This window comes from Prunus avium, chromosome 3 (assembly GCF_965620075.1).
Source record: "Prunus avium chromosome 3, drPruAviu1.hap1.1, whole genome shotgun sequence".
Taxonomy (NCBI): Eukaryota; Viridiplantae; Streptophyta; class Magnoliopsida; order Rosales; family Rosaceae; genus Prunus; species Prunus avium.
The window spans coordinates 33,353,610-33,375,267 of NC_142286.1; the positions used below are offsets into that span (position 1 = coordinate 33,353,610).

The 21,658-nt window shown below is 36.9% G+C and overlaps 6 protein-coding genes across 9 annotated transcripts; 3 read left to right on the plus strand and 3 right to left on the minus strand.

Moving 5' to 3' along the window:
- Positions 1–2,855: 2,855 nt before the first annotated feature.
- On the plus strand, positions 2,856–3,433 carry LOC110772444 (uncharacterized). Its single transcript, XM_021976884.2, has one exon. The coding sequence runs from the start codon at positions 2,900–2,902 to the stop codon at positions 3,320–3,322; it is 423 nt and encodes a 140-aa protein (XP_021832576.1). The 5' UTR covers positions 2,856–2,899; the 3' UTR covers positions 3,323–3,433.
- An 18-nt stretch (positions 3,434–3,451) lies between these two features.
- On the minus strand, positions 3,452–8,854 carry LOC110772443 (transcription initiation factor TFIID subunit 6). Its single transcript, XM_021976883.2, has 13 exons — positions 8,695–8,854; positions 8,341–8,533; positions 7,937–8,023; positions 7,748–7,849; positions 7,553–7,661; positions 7,052–7,155; positions 6,827–6,964; positions 6,638–6,733; positions 5,998–6,122; positions 5,453–5,585; positions 4,785–4,910; positions 4,597–4,705; positions 3,452–3,965 (listed from the first exon to the last, which is right to left on the minus strand). The coding sequence occupies exons 1-13, from the start codon at positions 8,766–8,768 to the stop codon at positions 3,589–3,591; spliced, it is 1,773 nt and encodes a 590-aa protein (XP_021832575.1). The 5' UTR covers positions 8,769–8,854; the 3' UTR covers positions 3,452–3,588.
- A 797-nt stretch (positions 8,855–9,651) lies between these two features.
- On the plus strand, positions 9,652–12,581 carry IQD33 (IQ-domain 33). Of its 2 annotated transcripts, none has more exons than XM_021976875.2 (6): positions 9,652–10,234; positions 10,339–10,689; positions 10,900–11,121; positions 11,489–11,602; positions 11,685–12,059; positions 12,254–12,581. In XM_021976875.2, the coding sequence occupies exons 1-6, from the start codon at positions 10,163–10,165 to the stop codon at positions 12,347–12,349; spliced, it is 1,230 nt and encodes a 409-aa protein (XP_021832567.2). In that variant the 5' UTR covers positions 9,652–10,162; the 3' UTR covers positions 12,350–12,581. The 2 variants fall into 2 exon arrangements, with proteins under 2 accessions (XP_021832567.2, XP_021832568.2); XM_021976876.2 differs by having other exon boundaries at positions 9,659–10,234; positions 10,915–11,121.
- A 238-nt stretch (positions 12,582–12,819) lies between these two features.
- On the minus strand, positions 12,820–14,506 carry LOC110772438 (eukaryotic translation initiation factor 1A). 2 transcript variants are annotated; one of them, XM_021976877.2, is made up of 2 exons: positions 14,346–14,506; positions 12,820–13,479 (listed from the first exon to the last, which is right to left on the minus strand). In XM_021976877.2, the coding sequence occupies exon 2, from the start codon at positions 13,459–13,461 to the stop codon at positions 13,024–13,026; it is 438 nt and encodes a 145-aa protein (XP_021832569.1). In that variant the 5' UTR covers positions 13,462–13,479; positions 14,346–14,506; the 3' UTR covers positions 12,820–13,023. The 2 variants fall into 2 exon arrangements, with proteins under 2 accessions (XP_021832569.1, XP_021832570.1); XM_021976878.2 differs by having other exon boundaries at positions 12,820–13,473; positions 14,346–14,459.
- A 447-nt stretch (positions 14,507–14,953) lies between these two features.
- On the minus strand, positions 14,954–18,389 carry LOC110772442 (golgin family A protein (DUF1664)). 2 transcript variants are annotated; one of them, XM_021976882.2, is made up of 11 exons: positions 18,230–18,389; positions 17,459–17,592; positions 17,142–17,223; positions 16,864–16,934; positions 16,640–16,741; positions 16,458–16,547; positions 15,991–16,065; positions 15,856–15,888; positions 15,675–15,755; positions 15,448–15,507; positions 14,954–15,360 (listed from the first exon to the last, which is right to left on the minus strand). In XM_021976882.2, exons 1-11 carry the CDS (start codon positions 18,285–18,287, stop codon positions 15,178–15,180), a joined length of 969 nt encoding a protein of 322 aa, XP_021832574.1. In that variant the 5' UTR covers positions 18,288–18,389; the 3' UTR covers positions 14,954–15,177. The 2 variants fall into 2 exon arrangements, with proteins under 2 accessions (XP_021832574.1, XP_088106256.1); XM_088250130.1 differs by having other exon boundaries at positions 15,119–15,360; positions 15,448–15,521.
- Positions 18,390–18,441: 52 nt separating this feature from the next.
- LOC110772441 (lipid-binding serum glycoprotein family protein) lies at positions 18,442–21,559 on the plus strand. Its single transcript, XM_021976880.2, has 6 exons — positions 18,442–18,927; positions 19,717–19,856; positions 20,091–20,439; positions 20,569–20,817; positions 20,961–21,086; positions 21,176–21,559. Exons 1-6 carry the CDS (start codon positions 18,466–18,468, stop codon positions 21,386–21,388), a joined length of 1,539 nt encoding a protein of 512 aa, XP_021832572.2. The 5' UTR covers positions 18,442–18,465; the 3' UTR covers positions 21,389–21,559.
- The last annotated feature ends 99 nt before the right edge of the window (positions 21,560–21,658 follow it).

Here is a 21,658-nt window from a genome sequence, read left to right on the forward strand (position 1 = left end):
ACATTATTTAGGGCACACTTTAGATTTTTGCCCTGGGCCTCAGATTACCCAGGGCCGACTTTGGGTCTGTGGGTTCTGGGTTCATTGAGGGGTGGTAGTCATGAGGGAATCGGGTTAGGATGGGAAGGGGTGAGAGGTGGGGGGATTGGTCTGGAGTGAAGGGTTGGTTGTTGTGGGGGAATGGGGTGGAGAAGAAGACCGCAAGAGGGGGGGGGGGGGGGGGGGGGGTGGGGGTGGTGGTGTGGTGGTTGGGAGGTGTCCCTTAGCTTTCAGGCTGAGCAATTTGCATAATTACATATACATGAAACCCATCAAATATTACGAGGACAAAGATTGGTTGTATGAAGCAGAACAGGTTCAAGGTGAGGGCTTATTGGGAGAGGTGGTCTTCCTTGGAAGGGGGTAGTGTTAAAGATGAGAACAGGTTCAAGCAGAACAGGATTTATTTTTTTCATTTTGTTTTTTTCTTTAATTTTTTCAAAAAATAAATTTTTTAATGATTTAACAAATTATTAGATAACATGTTGTTAGGTTCAAGGTGCGGGCTTATTGTTTTTTTTTTCTTCTTCTATTTGCATTAGTTTATACTTTATAGATATTAATTTGCTAGTTTCGATATATATAGTTTATAGTTTATAGATTTAAATTTTTAATATATATTATTTTTATTCAATAGTATGCAAAAATTATATGTATACTACGTGAATTTTATGTGTATTATTGAAAATTTTGTAAACAATCAAGTGTATTAAACATGAAACATACATATGTACGTGTACGATATGAGTATTAAACGTGAAAATACTAAATTCTTTATACGAGTAATAACCCTGGAAAAGTAAAAACTCAGGGTACAATAGAGACTCGGGTATTGGCCTAATAGTAATGGATAATGCTCTAAACTATCGATAAACAAAAATCGGGGAAAGACAATTTAAAAAAAAATAATAATCACGGTATTTATGAAACGAGTATGGCCACGTAGGCTACAACGCCTAGCGCCCTAGGCGGCCGATTATTATTATTTATTTTAAAACGGTGTAGCCATGCGGCTATACCTGTAAAATATATTAATATTTAAAGAGGATTAAACCGACATGTCCGCTACAGTACTCACACGCTACAGTGCTATGTGCTACAGTGCTGCTAAAGTCCACGTGTCGCTCTCTGGGCTCTCCGATCAGATTTTTTTTCTCCAATCCAACGGCAGCCAATTTTTGTGCAATAAAAAAAAAAGAAAAAAAATTGAATTTTTTTTAAAAAAATTGAATTTTTTTTAAAAAAATTAATGATTTTTTTTCTTCTATAAATGCCAAAATTTTATCCGATTGAGATATGAATTTTATAATAAATATTGACACATACGAACCCAAAAATCTTATTCGAAAATATTATCCAAATTAATTGTTTAGGTAAACAAATTTGTGAAAAAAACAAAAAAATGAATAGTAATTGCCCTTTGCCATGGCAACGGGTGGAAACACACAATACTATTTGCAAGGGCAACCACTATTCACATGAATAGTGGCTGCCCTAGCTCCCCCCTTGCCATGGCAAGGGGCAAATGGGTGGAATTGCTCTAATGTTACCTCGGAAGGGGGGCTGAAAATCCCAAAGCACATTTTAAACCAACTTTTTGACTATCAAAAGGTAGGTGTCTAGTGGCTATGGGAATTGCATTGCCAAAAAGCAGCTCGAATTATTGGAGATGAGATGGGTCATAAGCCTTTGTTAGGTTTTTTAAATTTCCAATATGGGACTTTTTCATCTTAGTATTCTCGCAGCATATGTCAGTGTGATTATTAGACCAAGAATTTACTCGTCATACTATTTCAAGGATACAATATTAATTATCATCGTCTTTTAGAAAATATCCTCTTCAAAATATTCTACTTCTTCGATCTTTTTCTAGAACTCTTGTTCTTGTTGGCCTCATATGATTGAAGTTGCAAATATAGCTATAATTAGCTAGCTCTCTATCTCTCTCTCTCAGCTTTGTTTCCATTCTTTTCTTGTCCCATAAGAATAACACACAGTAAATGCAAAATCTGTGGGTTTCTCACCGAAAGTCTACTTTGTTCTTACTTTGCCCAATGCGTCAGTTCGCCTGCTTTTGACTTGGTGTAGTCAATGTCTTCTGAGTTGACTTTTCTTTCCACACTGAATTGGGTAGGCCAATTGGATTTGAAATGTACGGGCGGCACCCACCATTTCCATACCCACTGGATTTACCGCAACAGTTTCAAACTGGACAAGTGAGGGACATGTATGATGAAGCAAATTTGACATATAAGGCGATGAATTAGCTTTTGTATGGCAACATAAAAATAATATTTGTACTTGGTTCTCTAATTTTACTTTCAGTGTTCCGTTAGAAATTCTTAGGGGATCTTGTAATCTTTTTATTAGAAAAATAAAAATAAAAACAGTACTTGCTAGCGGCCACAACACCTAGGACTGTTTTTTTTTTAATTGGGTCATGGAACAACTCCCAGTAGGAAATTCTATAATGAAGGTGTCATATATAGACTTATGTGGACCTTCATATTAGTCACATGATCATTTCATTAAACTTAAATGAAGCTCCTATTCAGATGAATCATGTGGCTAATATGAAGATCCACATCTATGACCCATATACTCCATCTTCACCAAGTATGACTCGTCTCCAGTACTAAACATTTTGGAACAATCACAGTTGGTCTTTCTTTTCTTTTCAGCATGTAAAGTTGGTTTGTGTACGTATTAACTAAGATAAAACCCATGGATTGGAGAAACAAGGGGCAAAAAGATCAATATTTGTCCCCCATGCATGCGTCTATAAATACCCTCAATACCAATTTGTTCCTACAAAAGCTTAACTTTCTTGCGATCAAAACTCAAGCTAGCTTAAGAGAAAATGAGCGTAGAAGTGTTGGATGGTGCCACAATTGTCAAGTTTGTGGAGGATGAAGAAGCATTCAACCTTGCGGTACGTCACCGTTTCGGTCATCTTGACACTAACCATGATGGTCTACTTTCTTATGCAGAGATGCTGAAGGAGCTTCAGTCTCTGAGGGTCTTCGAGACGCACTATGGCATTGATGTGAAGCCAGACCCAGAAGAGATTGCTCATGTCTATGACTCTCTGTTTGTGCAGTTTGATCATGACTCAAATGGGGCCGTTGATTTGGAAGAGTTCAAGGCTGAAACCAAGTGTATGATGCTTGCTATGGCCAATGGGATGGGTTTCTTGCCAGTCAAAATGGTTTTGGAAGAAGATAGCTTCCTGAAGAGAGCTGTGGAAAGAGAGTCCACCAAAATTAAGCAGTTGCTTAATTAAGCTCATTACTAGATTTGTATCGTCTACTTTCTACTTTTAAGGGCCTTATGTGTATTCTTGTTTTTTAGGTTTGATTTCCTTTTTGCTAATGAAAAGTAAGATTCACTGTAATTCTTGGATTTTATGACATGATTTCTGAATGTAAAGTTTCATAACAACATGAGACAATTTTCTACTGCATTTTTACAAAAATTTCTCCCTGAAATCTTTCATTCTATCTTTTACTATGTACACCTAGACATAAGTTTCAAGATTTCTACAAACAGTTACAAAAACAAACACATCTCGGGAGCTGGAACGAAGGAGAGAATGTCTTCACCGAACAACTCAAACAACGATACCAGGAGATGGCCAGAATTTAAGTCATCCTTCCAAACCTGAGTGAGCAGAGCTGATTTCTTTAGTGACCGACCAGCAGCCCTGTCCCTTCTACTTCTGCTGTTTGAAACGCTCTCATTAGGCATCTGCCCAGAAGATGATGGGGGCCCTGCATCAGTATCCCCTGAAGGAGCTGGAGTTGCTGTTTCTACTTCCATGTGAGACGGTGAAGAATTAGTTGGCACTAATCCTGTAGGCCCGTCAGTTGCAATTTTCTTCAGGGGTGGTTGCTCTTCCATGTGCTCCACACTTCCCTTGCGTTTATCTTGATGATGCATAGGAGAAAAAGAGTTAAGATTTTATCTAAATAATAACCTTGAAAACTAAGGGTTCTTCACCCTATTGGACAAGCAACCTCATTTATCAGCTTTTCAAATACATCAAAGGGGTGTTTCCTTCATTATGCCAAAAGTCTAGTACATATAAGAGCAGAATCCCACACTGAAAAGGATTGCAGGGGGGAAGGGAAAACAAAAACTCTTTCTTACACCCATGGTTCTGGCGTGTTACAATTGGAAAGCATACAACATGCAACTTAAAGGTGCCCAACCCATGTATACGATAGTACTAGTGCTTCTTGTATACGCACTCGAGTAGTATAATCTAAATTCTATTGCCAGACATTTACAAATTATTCCAGCAATTTAGTTGATTAGCAAATGCAATTCAGAGTTTTGCAGCTCACTTGATTTTGATGTGCAGCATGCAAAAGGCATGCAGTGAAAGAGGAGCCGAAACCCACATATATGCTATAGTTCCATGCTTGTTTAATCAAATTAAGTAGTATAATCTATTCTACTGGAAAGCAGTTAACAAATCATTCAACGAATCTACATCATTAGGAAATGAGATTTATTATAAACCAAGCATACATTAGCACTCATTGAAAGTCTTACTTGGCATAGTAATGACTCTTTGACTGTTCCTCCAGAAAGATAGGGGTGCTGGAGATGGCAAAAGTGGGAACATCTTGAGCCTATCATATATGCATTGACCTGCTGCATTCTGGAATAAGCATACTCTCATTAGCAAGCCTTTCTTAAGATTTTTCCAATGATATATAAAGGTATGAAAAGAGACTCACCAACAAGGCTCCATAAACACGCCAAGCTTCATGCCTCTTCATCTCATTCTTTTGCTTGTCAAGAAGCAGCTCTCGTTCAAGAAGTCGCAGATATGACTCCAGATTTGGCAGCACAAGAAGGCGAACCTGCATTGGAAAAACATCACAAATGGCTAAAAATCCTTACCTTAAGTGAAAAAAAAAAAAAGGATGCATATTTCCCACAAAACACAAATCCCCCAAGAAAGATGTAGGTTTCTAGTGAAACAAAGATTCAGAAATCACCATAGCCTAGAAAAGGGGGGAGAGGGGGGTTAAATGGACTTTAGCAGAATAAAAGTTCAGATGTACTGAGGAATTTATCTCTAGTTTTCTAGATGTGTTTTAATATAAAATCTTTACTTTTCTAAGGTAGTCATTAACAAAAGAGAAAATATTGCAAATATCTTCCATTCCATCGTAACCTTCTAGGAATCGGAATGAAGACTAAAAAAGATAACCAGGGAGCCAGCTAGCTTCATTTAACAGTAATTATCTTTTCTCATGTATGGAAATAAATGATAGAACGGGGAGAAGAACCTTATGGGAAGAACCACGATGGATATTACTACAAGTTGAGCTCATAGTCCAAAACATGCACTGGATAATTGTAAATTAATTTCTTAGTTGCAAGGAGCATGAGGTATTACCACACTGGGGCCTAGAGCAGCTAAACCTTGAATTGCACCATAGTGTTGAGTCAATGTCCGCTTTGGGTCCAAAAATGCATTGACCAAAGTTTTTGTAAGACGGGACTGCAGAGTGTTATAGACATGCCCAAACCTGCAACAGTTCAGAAACTTCAATTCCATGGGTAAGATGTCAAATTCACACCCAAAATCTGAATGGAAAACAGAGATCCACCTCCATTGTATCCAGAGCAATATTTTCAAAACAACAATTTTACTTGGTAGATTGATAGCATCGACCGTGTTACAGTGTTAACAGAAACAAGTGTTCTATTCTAACAATATAACGTAGAGAAAAAAAAAACTAAAGATTAACTAGAATCTGAACAGAATGTGCACTTCATATACAGTAGGCTGCCTAACAAACCAGAATCGCGAAAGAGTGGAATTGGGTCTGGACATGACCAAGTTCAAGTCACAAGAGAAGACTAGGAGATGCCATCTGAAAGATAAGCATGCATGAAGGTAAACAGAAATTTAAATACAAGCAAAATAACAAGCCTAACCTTTTGCAGATTGAAGCAACCAGGTTCGCAGTGAAGTCTCTAAGTTCCCAATGGTTGTCAGCAAACCTATTGCCTAACCTTTTCGCAACAAGGCAAGTCACCACAGATGGCATCAATTGGTGTAGCTGACCCAAAAAACAAAAGGAAAGAAAAAAAAAAGAGGTGTCAGAGTACAACTGCCATATAAATAACACATTTTATCTTAACTACCATCTTACATGCTTCAGCCCCATGATAAAAAACGGAGTACTGATAAGGGAACCACTCAATATAAATAGGATGAGTTTGAAGAAGATAAACAATGATTAACAATCCATGCATACAGAACAACTATGAATGTGCAAATTTTGTTCATTAACTAGAAAGGAACTGAAAAAAGACAAGAAGAAGGTAAGGAAAAAAGTATAGGTGATATCTTTTGAAGGTCAGTCCAACAAGTTAACAAGGTTGCATCCACCTTAACATATGTTTAGAGATACTACCATCAGCCCCCCCAAGTGTCAATCCAGGAAAAGACCGAATTCAACTTAGACATGATTGTATGGATGTTCACGTAACCATATAAAATACATGAATAGACATCAACTCACATGATGCTCTCCAAGGAAAAGAAGGAAACAAAGAAGAAAGAAACACTTACATAAGGTTCTATGTGCATGTGAGGATTCTGGAGAAGACTCCGAACAACTCGCATTAAAGCAAATAGAAGTGGATAATCATTCAAACCACGAGAAACCTAATATTAATTAATAACAGTTGGTATAAGTAACAAATGGCTATATATCACACTCTTATAGTAGCTATCAGCAATAATTTCAAGATTTATCACCTCATCAGCTATAAAGCATGTGAAATAAGGAACTAATGGATGAAGTCCCGAATCAGTGGCCAAACTCACTAATGCTTCTTTAAAAATAACCAAATTGGACCTACTCACTACAAGCTCAGTGATTTTGTCAAAATATAGCTGCAAAGGCAACAAAAAGAAAGAACATGTAAACAAGATGCAAAATGAAGAAATACCAAAATATAAGAGCAGACAGTGAAATATTACCTGAAGTTCCCTAGACAATATGTGCTTAACTGGTAATTTAATGTCAACGGGAATTCCATCATCCTTCTGTTCATACTTTTTACCATCAGAAGGAGCTGCAAGTACTACAGACAAAGAACAAAAGAACACAAGTTAGATTACAAACCTGGGCTAACAAAAGCAGAAAAGTTGAAAATTAAGTTTATTCCAGTTCCCCATAATATATTCAAAAAGAATTATCACTGAATAACAGATTCATTTCACCATACATTTTACATAAATTAAATTCCAGCAGACAAAACAAAGAATGTGGCATACGCTGCAGACCACGTTTCATGCTACATACAACTTCAAACCTTAGACAGTGTTATATACCCCATAGAATGCTTTGTTTTACCAAAGCTAATTCCCAGAATGACAGAGGTTCAAACTTTTCATATTCTGGAACAACTACAACTCCTAAATTGGAAGTGTGATTTGTGAGCAACAATTATTTGTACAATCTATATACTAGAGACAAACCTTCTACAGGAGCATTTTCTGGAATTGCAGGTTGTACACCTTCTATAGCTAGCCAGTGACAAACAATTCCAGTATCAAGTGGCGCTTTTGGTAAAGGAGCTTCAATCACCTATAGTCAAACAGAAATATGGAACATTAAAAGGCAACATACAAAATCAAGTAGAAAGTGAAATCAGATTACTCAGTAATTCTCACATCTTTAAATTCAACATCCTTGTCGTCGATGTAAAACAAGTCCCTATGTCCAATAGCTCTTTTGAACCGCAAAGGACCGCCAGAAACATAACCATATATTGGCTGGTGAGGAGTAGAATAATCAAAATGAGATTCAAAAGAATAAACAAAACCACCATGGTAATTTAATTATCTGCAAGACTCACTCACCTCAACGTTTCTTAAGTTGAGTGCGCCATCAACATCATCAGCTGTCAATCTAGTTCTCCTCGAGTGACGCATGCATTTAATAGCCTCCTGCACTTTCATTACAACCAAATTATACTGGATCCTCCAGTGTCTCAATTCACCAAAAATAACTAACTGCACTATCTCCTTTAACTTGAACAAGCTCCTTAGAAGTACAGACATATTAAGCAAAACAAAAGCAACCTAGTTTCGACTATGTCATCACTAGCATAATTACTAGTCTATTATTCATTCTCAATCTTACCACATAAACAAGCAACCCAAATTCCCAAATTACAACTTACTAGTACAACCGCAAATGATTGAAAACAACAATGGCAAAACAAACCCATATCATAATTATGGCAAAACAAGTCAAGAATTACCTGCATAACCTCACGCAGGCGATATTCGATATCGGGAGCGAGAGCTAGAGCGACATCTGGAGACAAGTTGTTGATCCCAATGCTTTGTGCAATTACTTCAACATTCTCTTTAGGCACAATGCTCATTCTCGACGCACCTCCTGACCTCCGTCCCAACAATTTCTCTTGGAAATGGCAAATACAGACAAGTATGCTATACCCAATAAAGAAAAGATTAAACTTGTTAAGTCAAAATGCAAACTTTATATGTCTCTTGCTATGTAAAACAATATGCAATAATAATCCAGAACATTATTTCTTTCCCCCCAAACTTTCTGGGCAAACAAGCAAAACCCTAATACACAAAAGTGAAACCTCGGAGTGAGCACAATGCTTGCGCGCTTCGTTCGTTCACTCGGAAAAGAGAATTTCAGACAGGGAAAAAACATCAGATAAAAATCTGGGTTGGGTTAACAAGTCAAATATTCGGGTCGGGTCGGGTCTAAAACTGTGGTTCATGCCTTCAACTGATGTGGTTGTGTTATTATTATTTTGTCTGTATGATTGGTCTAATCTAATCTAAACTTTATTTGTTTTTCATAAAAAAAAAATTAATGAAAATTTGTTTTTAGTAATTAAAATACAACATCATTTGATAAATTAAAGGTTGATGAAAAGTTTGGATGATTTGGTTTTTGTGTCCCATGGAACTATTATTGCTAGGCTAGAACTTCATACTAGAAAAGTAACATGTCAGTCCCATAGTGAAGAAGTGGTCTTTAGTGTAGAGCATGTGCCAGTCTTTATTTATAATCAAACAACCTTAATGGCATCAAAAAGTTATGGAAGAATTCAAGATCAACCATGCCAAAAACTGGCTGCTCGGGATCACCAGATTGAATTGTTGAGAATGGATTTCACATCTTGAAAGAGTCGACCGCTGCCATTGACCCATGTTTTGTTGGATTCTATGGTGACCTTGAGGAGAGAGATTCGAACTTAAATTTCGAACTTAAATGTAAGAGGAACGGGATCATTGCGGTGGCCAATTGGCATACAAGGATACAAAGACTTGACTGTGTAAATTGACCCAACTTGGCAAGTAACACGAATCTGTCCCCTCCTAGTAGTACAAGCATCTGTCTAAGTTACTTCAAACTTTTATCTCACACAAAAGAAAGAAAAGAAAAAAGGAAAAAGCTAATGCTTTTTTTTTTCCATCTTAGCAGAACAAGAAGTAAGGAACTAAATTCCTACAGATTAGGTGTGTATTAATATTTTACATCTTTCTGCGCCTCTCAAGCATTAATAAGAAAGTTTAAAAAACCAGTCTAAAGTTGTTGGCATGATTTTCATGCAGAAAAAAATAAACAGCACTTGGCATCTTACAATGAGCCAGCAGAGGGCAGAAGTAACCAGAAAGGAAGACATAACCCAAATAGCAAGAAAGCTTTATGAGGCCAATGTGCTGCTAGCCATGTGCAAAAAGTAGATGCAAAAGCAAAAACACCATGCCCTCATCATGTCAATTCTTTCTATCTAATCTTTACTTTTCTGGCTTCTATTATTTTTGTGATTAAAGTACAGATCCAGCTCTAAAGCCTTCAATACTCTGCAGATCTTCTGACTTAGTTCTATCTAACATGTGCTTTTCCTCTAATTAAAATGAATTTGTTTCTCCAGTGAAGCTTAGTGTGGTTACTATAATTGAGTGAAAATGTCAGTACAATTATCAACTTTTTCCTGAAGCATATATGTTAACCTCAGATCCTCTGGATGGTTTCCAACATAATTGGCAAGAGTCTCTTTTGAGCATCTTCTTCTTTGGGTTTCCTCAGTTGAGATGGGTATCAATGGAGGTTTGGTCAGGAGTGTCTTTTCAAGAAATAGGTCTTTGGGAACTCATGAGAGCAATGTAAGTCCAATTATATATGTTTATTCATATAATTCAACCCCCTACTGTTTCTTGTGCTTGTATATAAATTATATCATTTGTTTATTTTTCTTCTATGGAATCAGGTAAGGAGCAATATGACAGAAAGGAGAAGATGGAGCTCTGTTAGATCATACTTATGTGGGGATGAATATAATTCAGTCCTTGCAGAAAATGATTCATCTTCAGTTAAGAGCTCTGTGGTTACTCCCACACAGCACAATTCAGTCCTTGTAGAGGACGATTCTTCTTCGGTTAAGAGTTCTGAGGCTACTGTTACACAACCGATGCCAGAAGACTTAATAGACAAGGATGGCAGCAAAAGGGAAGTAGCTAAGGAAGATATGGAAGCGGCAAAGAAGGAATATTCAGTCTCCAAAACTATGTCTGAAGAGCAAGCAGCAACCATCATCCAGTTAGCATTTAGAGGCTTTCTGGTAACTCCATTCAAAATTATCATCTTGTAGAAATAACTTTTAATGTCAACATAAATTACAAGATAAAGTATTTAAAGATCTTTGATAGAAATAATTAGCATGCTCATGTACAAGGATTTATGTTATAATTCAACTTAGACAGAAAATTCATTGATAACTTTGTGAAAAATCTGCTTTACTGCACTGGAAATTGTGGCTAATAGTCATTAGACTATTGGATTTCAGACAAGGTGTCAAAATGAAGGAATTAAATCGAAGTATGGTAAGCAGGAGCTTATTGTAGGACCAGAAAGTTCAAGTATGGAGTCCTTGGGCACATCAGTTGAAGTTCAAACGGGAAATTCTGTGGATGTTTACTCAATTCAAGAAGAAAATGTGGCTGCTCACCGCCGGATGCAGCAGAAAGCTAGAACTCAGGAGCTAAAGCTGAAGGTAGACCAGAAACAACTCTACCTTTTAGTTGTTAGAATTACAAAATGTTAACAAATGTGGTAGAAGGAGAACCTGCTGAAACCTTAAGTTTAGTTTCTGGATGTACTGTTTCTGCTCCATGAAAACTAACTAAGCACATTTAGCATTAATGGCTTCATCATAGCCTTGTAGGTCATGCATTTGTACTCCACATGGAATATGGGACATTTCATGTGCAGGGTAGGATTAGTTGTTGGTAGGTTTTGTAATCCAAAGGACCAGTTATGTAAACAAAACACACAACAAAGGGAATTCTAGCGTCTAAGTTATTTATATACGTACCGATATCGAATCACATACATTGCTTAAGATTTGCTGAAATTTACAGGAAGAATGGGATGATAGCACGGTGAGTAGCAACATATCAAAAATGAGGATTCAGAACAGACTGGAAGCAACAACCAGGCGTGAGAGAGCACTGGCTTATGCCTTTTCACAACAGGTACATTTGAAATTCATTCCTGAAAGAGATCCTAGACTCGTGTTACGATTGTCGAATATTTAACTTTCCTATTTGTTTGTAGCTAAGGATCTGTTCAAAGAAAAGACACACCACATCTGATGGCACAGAACAGAACATGGGATGGAGCTGGCTGGAACGGTGGATGGCAACCCGCCCTCTTGAAATCTCCTCAGTCGAAAGTCATATGAGCAATCATGTTGAGCCAATTAACAGCAACCAAAGATTTGTGATCGGAAAGAGATTGTTTGACGGGGCAGGTGAAGAAAAAGAGAGCTGCGGATCTAATGAAGTGAATGTCCTATTTGATAGCTTCCCAGTAACAACAGCAGAAGAGAAAGATGGATATAGTCCAACTCAAAACAGGTTTAAGGCTACAAGAAGCTTATCAAGGCGAAAAACTGCGCCAAGCTATGAGTGTGGGAAAGAGTATCCCAAGGTAAGCGTATGCCCCAGTTGAGCATAATCTAAACTGAGCTTCTGAAAGGAAATTACCTCAATGGTTGCAAAATGCAAACACCAAACCTTTGGTGTTCTACCTTCTTACTGGATTTGCTTGCATAAAGCCTTTTCTAGAAGAACAAAATTACTAAGTTCCAGCACTCAATGATTGTGGCTTCCACATTGGTACAGGTAAGCAAGAAGGATTGTTCAAGGGAGGCTGAAAAAGATAAAGAGCACAACCCGAAGAACACGGGAAGAATCAAGTACAAAAATGCTTCATTTTAAGGATTTCCGATTATAATCTTAATCTGCCCCTGTTAAAAGTAAATAAGGTTATTTCTTAATTCTTACCATGCACTTTGTATGAGGATTCAAATGGTGTCATTGATTTCCCATGTAGATGTTAACGAACAAATCTCCATCTTATTTAGTTTAGATGTGGAACCTAAGCTAGAATTCCCAAAAATCCATGCTTGTAAAGGAGTTGATTTATGAATATATAAGTTGATGCTTGGTATCTCATGGGCAATAACTTATCTGAGACTGAGATTCAAAACAAAGGCAACTATAAGAACCTCATCTCCAAGGGCCCAACTAAGTCATAGTGAATCCAAAGCACAAATACTCGAATGAATTAGGTAAAAGGAAGCAAAATAAGGCAATCCAAAGCATCAATACTCAGATGAATTAAGTAAAAAGGAGCAAAATAAGGCAAACAGAGAGAAAGGAAAGAAGCACCATGATGGAAGCAGTCATTAAAAGAAAAATAAAAAAGACAGACATAACAGATATATTAATAATAACAGATGTTACATGGAACATGACCAATTCCCCATCTGGAAATACAAAACCACATAAAGAGCCAACTGCCAATCCAAGTTTGACTTATATTAGTGCCAATTAACCGCGAACAGGTAAAAGTAAAATATAACATCCAAATAGAGTTGATCCTGGAACCTCTATATCTTATCAATATCTTCATCCTCAAACTCAATATAGTCATCAGCACCGCCTTCTTCCTCGTCTTCAAGACCCCCGGCAATACCCTCATTAAGACGTGTGTTCTCTGGAAGCTCTCCATATGCCTTCAGAAGCCTAGCCTCATCAGGCATGTACTTGAGGATCACATCAGCTTTGTCGTCCTGATAGTCACGAAGACCAACAAGAATGATATCACCGGCTGCAATCCAGACCTTCTTGTGCATCTTACCACGTATGTGACAAAGTCGCTTCGTCCCATCAATGCACATGGCTTCACAGCGACCATTACCCAGCATACGAAGCACTTGGGCATACTCCTGTCCATCTTCCTTAAACACAAGTTCACGCTTTTCATCATCGGCTTCATTCTTACCTCTCTTCCTGTTCTTTCCTCCCTTTCCCTTGTTCTTCGGCATGATTACTTTTTCCTGCTTCTGCAACCAAAGTCAGATAGTCAAATTCGAAGATTAACCAATTGTATAAGTTGATAAATTACTTAACTAACACCAAAATTTCATGATTTACTGCAGACTCAAAATTCATGAAAGCATATTTTGAACGGGAAGAAACAAACAATAAAGTAAATAAACTCCATCCCCAAAGAACTAAGCCCGATTCTGTGTTGGCTACAACTACAAATTCTCCTTTTCACCATTAAGGAACAACTCAAACAATTTTCAGTTCCATCAATAAGTTTTCAGGAGATATGAAGAAAAAACATTCCAATTTTGCAAATTTCTAAATATTTGTCCCTAATCTAACTACTGAATAAGCTGCAGTTACCACTGAAAAATTAAAAAACAAGAATAAAAAGTTATCACCACCTAATAGAATCGCTTATAAACTTTAATTTTTACTTTTCTTAACAAAACAGTAAATAAATATCAAATTACAGTACAGAATAGATCCTAGGTCTAAACAACTTGAAGTACCAGTTCTTTCGATTTGGAGGAATAAAAAGAAGTTCAAAATTTAATCATTCGAATATAAACTTAACTTCAAGGATGAAAATCCATCAAAATTTGGGGGAAAAAGAGGAAGAAAAAAATTGCACCGGAAACTTAGCCCTAATATTAAACATATGGAAACTTTCGGAATAGCAAATTTTCTGAAATTCAACACCAGTAAATATAAGATCAAATTCTCAAAAGGATTCAACGTACAGCTCTAGAGATTTACATGGAAATTATGACAGAAGCAAACCCTAGAATCAACAACAATCGCAGAAGAACAATTATTGAATAAACAATCAAGTTAAATTTGCTTTAAAATTTGAAGAAAGAAGAAGGTAGAGGAATACCTCTCTTTAGCGAAAAGGTGAAACTTGCAAAATTCGAAGGAGGAGCACAACCTGAAAAATCAGAGCTTTGGAATAAATCAAAAGCCCTAGCAAGTAGTTCGTTTTGTACCGCAAAGGTCAAGTCGGTTCAAGATAGGCCGGGTCAAACTAAACTTACTTCGACCCGAAAGTGACACATTTGGGTTGGACTTTAAATTGTCCAATCATTAGAGTCTATGGACTTATGAGCCTAAGTTTTCTATTTATCTCTCACCAAAAAAATAAATAAAATAAAATAAAATAATATACATATATATATATATATAATTTTTTTTTTGGACATTGGCTATCAGATACAAATACAAGGATCATATTTTGCATACACGGGTTAGCCTAGTTGGCCGAGACATGCATGCCGCTGCTGTGCCGGCCCCATTGCACCAAGTTCCATCCCCTTCCCCATACAGTAAAGTAGTTTAGAATATTTTTTTTTGTGAAAAAAATATCGCCTTTTGGCCTAAGTTTTCTATCCATGCCTGATGGGTTTTGATCACTTTATGATTTCCCTTTTTAATTTTTTGTTTGTGTGGAATTTGTTGGCAAACCAGAGTTCTTATATATTCCAAACGTCATCACAAAACACAAAGATTATTTGACTTTATTTTATACATGTATAACAATGAAGTCATGGCAACCACAAAATGCAATCTCTGCACCTTCCTACACACCCATGTTCACAAATGAAATACAAATGAGTCCCAGAAACTACAGCAAGAATAAATATGAAGGGGGCCCTTCATAAAATAAATCACATATGAAGAAAAACAAACCAAAAAAAGAGAAGATGAAAAAATCACAAATCCGAGCCCATTATGTCCCGGGTCAAAGAAATCCCAACTGGATATGACCTGTGTATTCTTGTTTTCATTCTTGGAACCTTTTCCCCAGGGAAGTTGTCAGGATCATTCTTTTTTGCGCTTGTCGTTGATTTCTCAGTCACGCATGGCTCTTCAGTGTCGGCAAGGAATTGTAGGCCCTGAAGTATTGTTGGAAGTTGGAACATGTCACAAGTAAATAAAAACAGCATTATGTAGAAAGCAGAAGAAAATGAGGCTGCAGATACCTTGAGTGATTTATCCTCTAAAGCCATTGTTGAATGCTTTCCCAGCTTAGCAGAGACATTCTGCCAATACACAACTAAGATAACTTGGTAACTGAATTAGGAGAAAGACAATGAGTCCATGACAATGTAGACACAAAGCAAGCTAATCTCAGTGACTAACCAGATAGAAATCTCATCTAGCTCATTTAATAGTCAGTTTTCAAATGAACACACAGAGAATATCTGACCTGAAATGGTTTAGTATCCAACCCATCTTTGAAGCCTTCTGCTACTTGGCATAGATACAATAGACCTGAGTTGGTGGCATCCTGTATTATAAAAAAGGGGGCAAATAAGTCATTACAGAAGCATAAAGAAATTAGATAATGCACAAGGTTTTTGAGGTGATGGCATAACCAAAAATATAACCTGTTTGCTCTCAATAAGCTCAACCTTCCCTTCCTGTTTAGCCAATCAACAAATACAACATAAGTAATCCAATAAGCTTATAGCATGCAAGACTAAAATAAAAGATATACATAAAAGACAGAATTATCAACTCACCAATCCAGCGACCATTTGATGAATTAACTCAACATCAAACCCAATTTGAGAAAGGTTTGATTTCACCTCATTCACCTGTATGCAAATGAAATGGAAAATGAATATCAACATAGATAGTACTTATTAGGGTGCCATCAGCATTATCTCCTTACACTGAATTACTAATTGCTTCCCAAAGTTCAAATGGCACTATGATGCTGATGCTATGAGAGGAATTTTATTTGAAAAGATGTACCACAAAAGAGACACTGACATTTATTTTGCTCATAACAAGGTGATGCGCTTACTAGTTACTAGAATGGAAGGTAAATGAATATCCTATTTGCCCTAATGATTATGATTCAGCCAAGGAAGAGGAAGTGGAAGTGCAAAACACATCAATCCTATTTCAATAATAAGATCCCCTAATCTTGAGTATACAGCATCCGCTTATTTATGTTAAAGTATGTAAATATATTGTACCATACATCATTTGCAATAAGCTCACTTATTTCCTTCTGCTCCTCCATCTTCCAATCCAAGTTTTCCAGCTTCTTTGTCAGATGCCTTTTTGTAGACTGCAAAAACGAGACGGCAGTGTGCCGCAGACCTTTTTAAGGACTATCATCTAGAAAAGACAACCACACAATGGGCAACGAATCTGACTTACAGCCAATGTTTCATGGACATGCTCTAATTGTTTGGACACAGTTGCAACAGCATTTGCCATATTGTGCTTTGTTACATACATTACATCAGATAATGACCAGCCCTGCACAATATCACAAACATACCCATACATCAGCAATAATACAAATCCTCACAAGTGCAGAACTTAATAGAATGTGTTTGTGCGACCGCAAATTTTCTAAGTTCAGTCATAGGTAGAATTACCTTCCACCACATGTAACAATAGCCCATTGCACCAAGTGCAGCAGCTGGAACTAAATATGAAGCATAATTCCCTGTGCTGACATGAAATGTGTGAGCTCGTTTATATGCTTAAGATTTAATAAAATCTTGCACATAATAGAAATTAACTCTTGATGTGGAAAAAATATTAACCATATTCCCAAAGGAAATAAATTGGCGGTTTTTGAAGAATTCATACAAACTCTAATTTAAAAAACACTCAAAACTGATTACTAAGGCCTCTGAAGAAATGTATATACCACTGGAGGCAGAGTTCTCCTTGAAGATGGTTACAGGGCCAGATAAGGTTAACTCCCTGATTTCTTGAGCCAATTGTTGAATCTGAAGGTAAAGACACATATAATATAAGTATACAAACTGTGCAAAGAGATTGTGTCTACGAGCATAAGATAACTACAGTTATGGGGTAAACAGTTTAAAAAAAAAAAAATTATAACAGTACCGATAACCTAACCTAGGACCTCCACCTTGACAAAACATCAGTACACAGTATCTCTCGCAAACTTTGAATCTTTTCAAGTATAAAGACCTAATTGAATTCAAGAAGTTGCAATACCTGAGCTCTGATAATTGCACCATCATATTTCTCTGACAAAATCTCAGCCTCGTTTACACCCTTCAATAACTCATGAAGCTGTGCAATAAGATCAGATAATCGCCCGCTCCTCAAAACGATAGAACCGGTCAAGCCTAAATTGCAAAAAGGAACAAAATTATTAATAGTTAGAGGACAATAGTGATAAATGGAAAGGAGCAAAGAACTAGATACAAACTGTGTTTCATAGACATAAACCATAGTACCATACATTACTTTTGCAATTCCAATGACAAAAAGTACTTCAATGCTTTTTCTGTTTCTTTGTTGTTGACTCTTATCTTATACCTATTTTTCCTTTCTTTCCTATTAAAATTTCTCATTAAAAAAAAAAAAAAAAACAGGAATTATACTTTCGAAGCACTAGGATCATTCCTTATGAAATGAACAAGAACCCACTTAGTAATTAACAACCCCAGAAGAATAAGAAAAATGGCTAAACTCCAAATCTGTGTCCAACAGCCACAACCGCCAAAAGACAAGCTGCTCTGAATTATCATTCAGTTAACAAACTGAATTGCTATTTGTACAAGCAACACGCGTAGGCAAACCCAAAGTAAGAATATAAGGTTCATATGCTAAGATAACCTAGTTGCTGTTTTCATTGAAATTTCAAGAATTTAAATCAGACTGGAAAATAAAGTGAGCAAAGATGACGACGATGATGATGATGAGAGGTAGCAAAAGGGTAAAGAGGAACCAAGAAATATATTAAGTTTTTAGAAACCTCACCTGCTCCAACGAGAACGAGCACCTTGGAGGTTGAAACCCCAGCAGCCTGTAATGCCATTTTTGTTGGCCTCCTTTCTTCCCCAGAAAGATCCAATTTTTGACTCAACGACAGCTTAAAAACTTACTGACCAACCAAGGAAAATATATAGAAGTTTGGGGGTTTTCTCGACATTTCCACCAAGAGTTTTGTCTAAGTTAGTTAAAGCTGTGCGCTTTTTCCATTTTCTCCTTGTGCCATGGCCAAAATCGTTCGTCTTTTTTTCTCTTGCCCAGAGACCTCAATGGCACCACCAACCATTGTCTTGCTTCTCATAGCTTCATTCTTCATTTCAACGCAGACCCATCTCCAAGTCCAAGCCACAGACGACGCCTTCACATCCATAGTCATATCCCAAAAGGGTCTTGATTTTCTCAAGGACTTGCTCATAACCAAGGCTGTTTCTTCCATAATCCCACTGCAACTGCCCCAAATTTCGAAATCCACGAGGATCCCATTTCTGGGAAATGTTCATATGGTGCTCTCCAACATCACAATCTACGGAATCGATGTTGGTACCTCGTATTTCAAGCTGGGAGATGATGGAATTGCCATTATTGCTTCAGGGACCACATGCAATCTGAGCATGAGTTGGTATTATTCCTATAGTACCTGGATTGCACCTGTAGTTGTTTCAGATGAAGGTCGTGCCTCTATTCAGGTATGGCTTTGATTGATTATAGGCTCATTTTACGCTGTTTCTTTTCTTTATTTTTTTGGGGGTTTAATTTCTGCAAATTAACAGGTGAAAAATGAACTTTAAGAGTTTTTGATTCATGCAATTGGGTTTTAGCTGATAAGGATGCTTATATGAAAATTAAGTTGCTTTATTGTGCGGCATGCTCGAATGGAGTTAGTGGTAGATAAGAACATAGTTGCCTGCATATGATTGCACTTGGTGCTATTATTGTTGTATAGCTTGTGCACCCCCAATTTCACATAAAGGCGGTGCTTTTGTTTACATAATAAGTTCGAGTGTTAGAATGACCCGTTCAGGGAGGCTAGTGAGAGAGTGATCCGTGAATTTTATAGATGTGATTGCTGAGCTTCTTTTTCTTGTTATTTTGTTTCTTAAAATGTATTGGACTTTGAGAAAGATATGTTTTTGTGTGTATACACATGTTTATTGATCTGATATCATCCAACTTTTATTTATCAAAACTGAATTTCATCCAAATAATGTTGGCTTTTGTGAAGGAACTGGATTGCTTTATTATTTGTGTTTGGCATCACGGATTTCATTAGTATGATAGTTACTGGATTTTATAGATATAGCTATGACATGGAAATTTGCTCGGTTTTTTGATCATTTTAACGAATTTGGGTTTTTCTTTGGAAATTGAAGTACATGCGCTTTGCGTATCGTTGAACCTTATCTGTTTCAAGTGTGTTTCTGTTCATTTTGTGTCCTTTAACAAAGGAAGTTTGATGAGTGCTGCTTCTGCTTAAGGTTGAAGGCTTGGAAGTTGGGCTCACTTTAGGCTTGGGGATACAAGATGGAACTTTAAAGCTTACCCTCAAGGATTGTGGTTGTTATGTTAAAGATATTTCCATAAAACTGGATGGAGGAGCCTCTTGGCTTTATCAAGGGTATGCAAATTTTCTATTTGTTGTGGAGAAGTGTTTGCACTTGTAATTGCTGTTCCCCTTCTGTCTGTGCGTCAGGTTTTTATTATATATATATATATCTAGAGGCTAGCAGTTTATAACTCGTATCTCTCTCTCTCTCTCTCTCCGCATGACTTATGCACCTTTTAGTCTAAGAGAAGGATCAGCATTTTGATTTTCCTTCTGTGAATAATCCATTTCCTTTTCTCCCTTTAGGATGATTAATGCATTTGAAGAGCAAATAGGATCTGCAGTGGAAACTTCTGTCACCAAGAAACTCAAAGATGGGATTGTAAAGCTTGATTCACTTCTGCAAGCTCTTCCAAAGGAGATGCCACTGGATGATAATACTTCTTTGAATGTCACTTTTGTGAATGACCCAGTATTGAGTAATTCTTCCATAGAGTTTGAGGTTAATGGTTTATTTGCAAGAAGAAATGCCTCAGTCTCTAAGTACCACAATAAGGATTCACAAGCATTAGTTTCCTGCTCAGATTCATCTAAAATGCTTGGAATTTCACTGGATGAGGCTGTGTTCAACTCTGTAGGAGCTGCATATTTTAATGTAAGTCTGGGAAATATTCATGGAATTTCTTAGAATTGCGTCTCTAAAGTATTTATCATTGCATATTATCCTTCTTGCCTGCATGATGTTTTATTACTATTAATAAAGACAGTGTCTATCTTTGGGCAGGCAGAATTTATGCAATGGATTGTGGATAAAATACCAGATCAGTCTTTTTTGAACACTGCTGGATGGAGATTTATTGTTCCCCAACTATACAAGAAATATCCAAACCATGATATGGACTTGAATGTTTCCTTATCTTCTCCTCCAGTCGTGAGGATCACAGAGCATAATATTGATGCTACCATATACGCAGACCTGATCATTGATGTATTGGAAGAAAACAGAGTAATACCAGTGGCTTGCATCTCATTGGTAAGTTTATCGATGGAAGATTTGAATAGTTATATCATGTGATAATCTTTACTTTTCACTCAGAATAATTTGTGTTATTTATGCATGATAATCATGTTTGTCATCTTACAACAAATAACAAGAAATATTTTATGTTGTTTCAGGTCATTCATGCATCAGGTTCAGTTAAAATCTCAGGCAATAACCTTGCTGGTAGCATAAAATTGAATGACTTTTCAATGTCATTGAAGTGGAGCAATATTGGCAATCTTCGCTTGTATCTAATTCAGGTACTCTTGCTTTATAAAAGCTTCCTCAAACTAAAATTTAGGTCCTGCATTAATTTTAAACTAAACGCTTGATATGTCTTACATTGCAGCCAGTGATGTGGACAATTATTCAGACTGTTTTCTTGCCATATGTGAACTCACACCTCGGAAAGGGATTCCCCTTACCAATCATTCATGGCTTCACGCTTCAAAACGCCGAACTAGTCTGCTCAAGTTCAAGAATTATGGTCTGCAGTGATGTAACTTATAGCACGGCATCACGCTCACAGAATCTTAATTGGCTTCTGCACAGCTTTGTCTAAGTACATACATAAAACATGGCTTTGTCTTTGCTTATGAGGGTTCAAAGCATCAACTTTCCCTCTTTGTACCATAAAGTTCAATGTTCATATGTAAAGTTCAGACGCAAGAACAACCCTTCTGCTAGTTGAATTGTGAGAAATTGTGACCTAACTTCTTGAACGATGAAACAACACCAATGTACATATTGTAGTTAAATGTCCATTCCCCTCAATGCAATTTTACCGCTAACTTATTGCAAATTACTTGCTCTGTTTTATAATTAGTAAGGT

Coding starts and splice junctions, on each gene's coding strand:
- LOC110772442 (XM_021976882.2), bottom strand. CDS start 18,287: ATGGCATTACAGGCTGCTGGGGTTTCAACCTCCAAGGTGCTCGTTCTC. Junction 16,935..17,141: donor GGAGAACTCTGCCTCCAGTG/GTATATACATTT, acceptor ATGTCAGCACAG/GGAATTATGCTTCATATTTA. Junction 15,889..15,990: donor ATCAAATGGTCGCTGGATTG/GTGAGTTGATAA, acceptor TTGGCTAAACAG/GAAGGGAAGGTTGAGCTTAT.
- LOC110772441 (XM_021976880.2), top strand. CDS start 18,466: ATGGCCAAAATCGTTCGTCTTTTTTTCTCTTGCCCAGAGACCTCAATG. Junction 18,928..19,716: donor AAGGTCGTGCCTCTATTCAG/GTATGGCTTTGA, acceptor CTTCTGCTTAAG/GTTGAAGGCTTGGAAGTTGG. Junction 20,818..20,960: donor CAGTGGCTTGCATCTCATTG/GTAAGTTTATCG, acceptor ATGTTGTTTCAG/GTCATTCATGCATCAGGTTC.
- IQD33 (XM_021976875.2), top strand. CDS start 10,163: ATGGGTATCAATGGAGGTTTGGTCAGGAGTGTCTTTTCAAGAAATAGG. Junction 10,235..10,338: donor TGGGAACTCATGAGAGCAAT/GTAAGTCCAATT, acceptor CTATGGAATCAG/GTAAGGAGCAATATGACAGA. Junction 11,122..11,488: donor CTCAGGAGCTAAAGCTGAAG/GTAGACCAGAAA, acceptor TGAAATTTACAG/GAAGAATGGGATGATAGCAC.
- LOC110772444 (XM_021976884.2), top strand. CDS start 2,900: ATGAGCGTAGAAGTGTTGGATGGTGCCACAATTGTCAAGTTTGTGGAG.
- LOC110772443 (XM_021976883.2), bottom strand. CDS start 8,768: ATGTTTTTTCCCTGTCTGAAATTCTCTTTTCCGAGTGAACGAACGAAG. Junction 8,534..8,694: donor AGCATTGTGCTCACTCCGAG/GTTTCACTTTTG, acceptor TATTGGGTATAG/CATACTTGTCTGTATTTGCC. Junction 6,965..7,051: donor TATTGTCTAGGGAACTTCAG/GTAATATTTCAC, acceptor TTGCCTTTGCAG/CTATATTTTGACAAAATCAC.
- LOC110772438 (XM_021976877.2), bottom strand. CDS start 13,461: ATGCCGAAGAACAAGGGAAAGGGAGGAAAGAACAGGAAGAGAGGTAAG.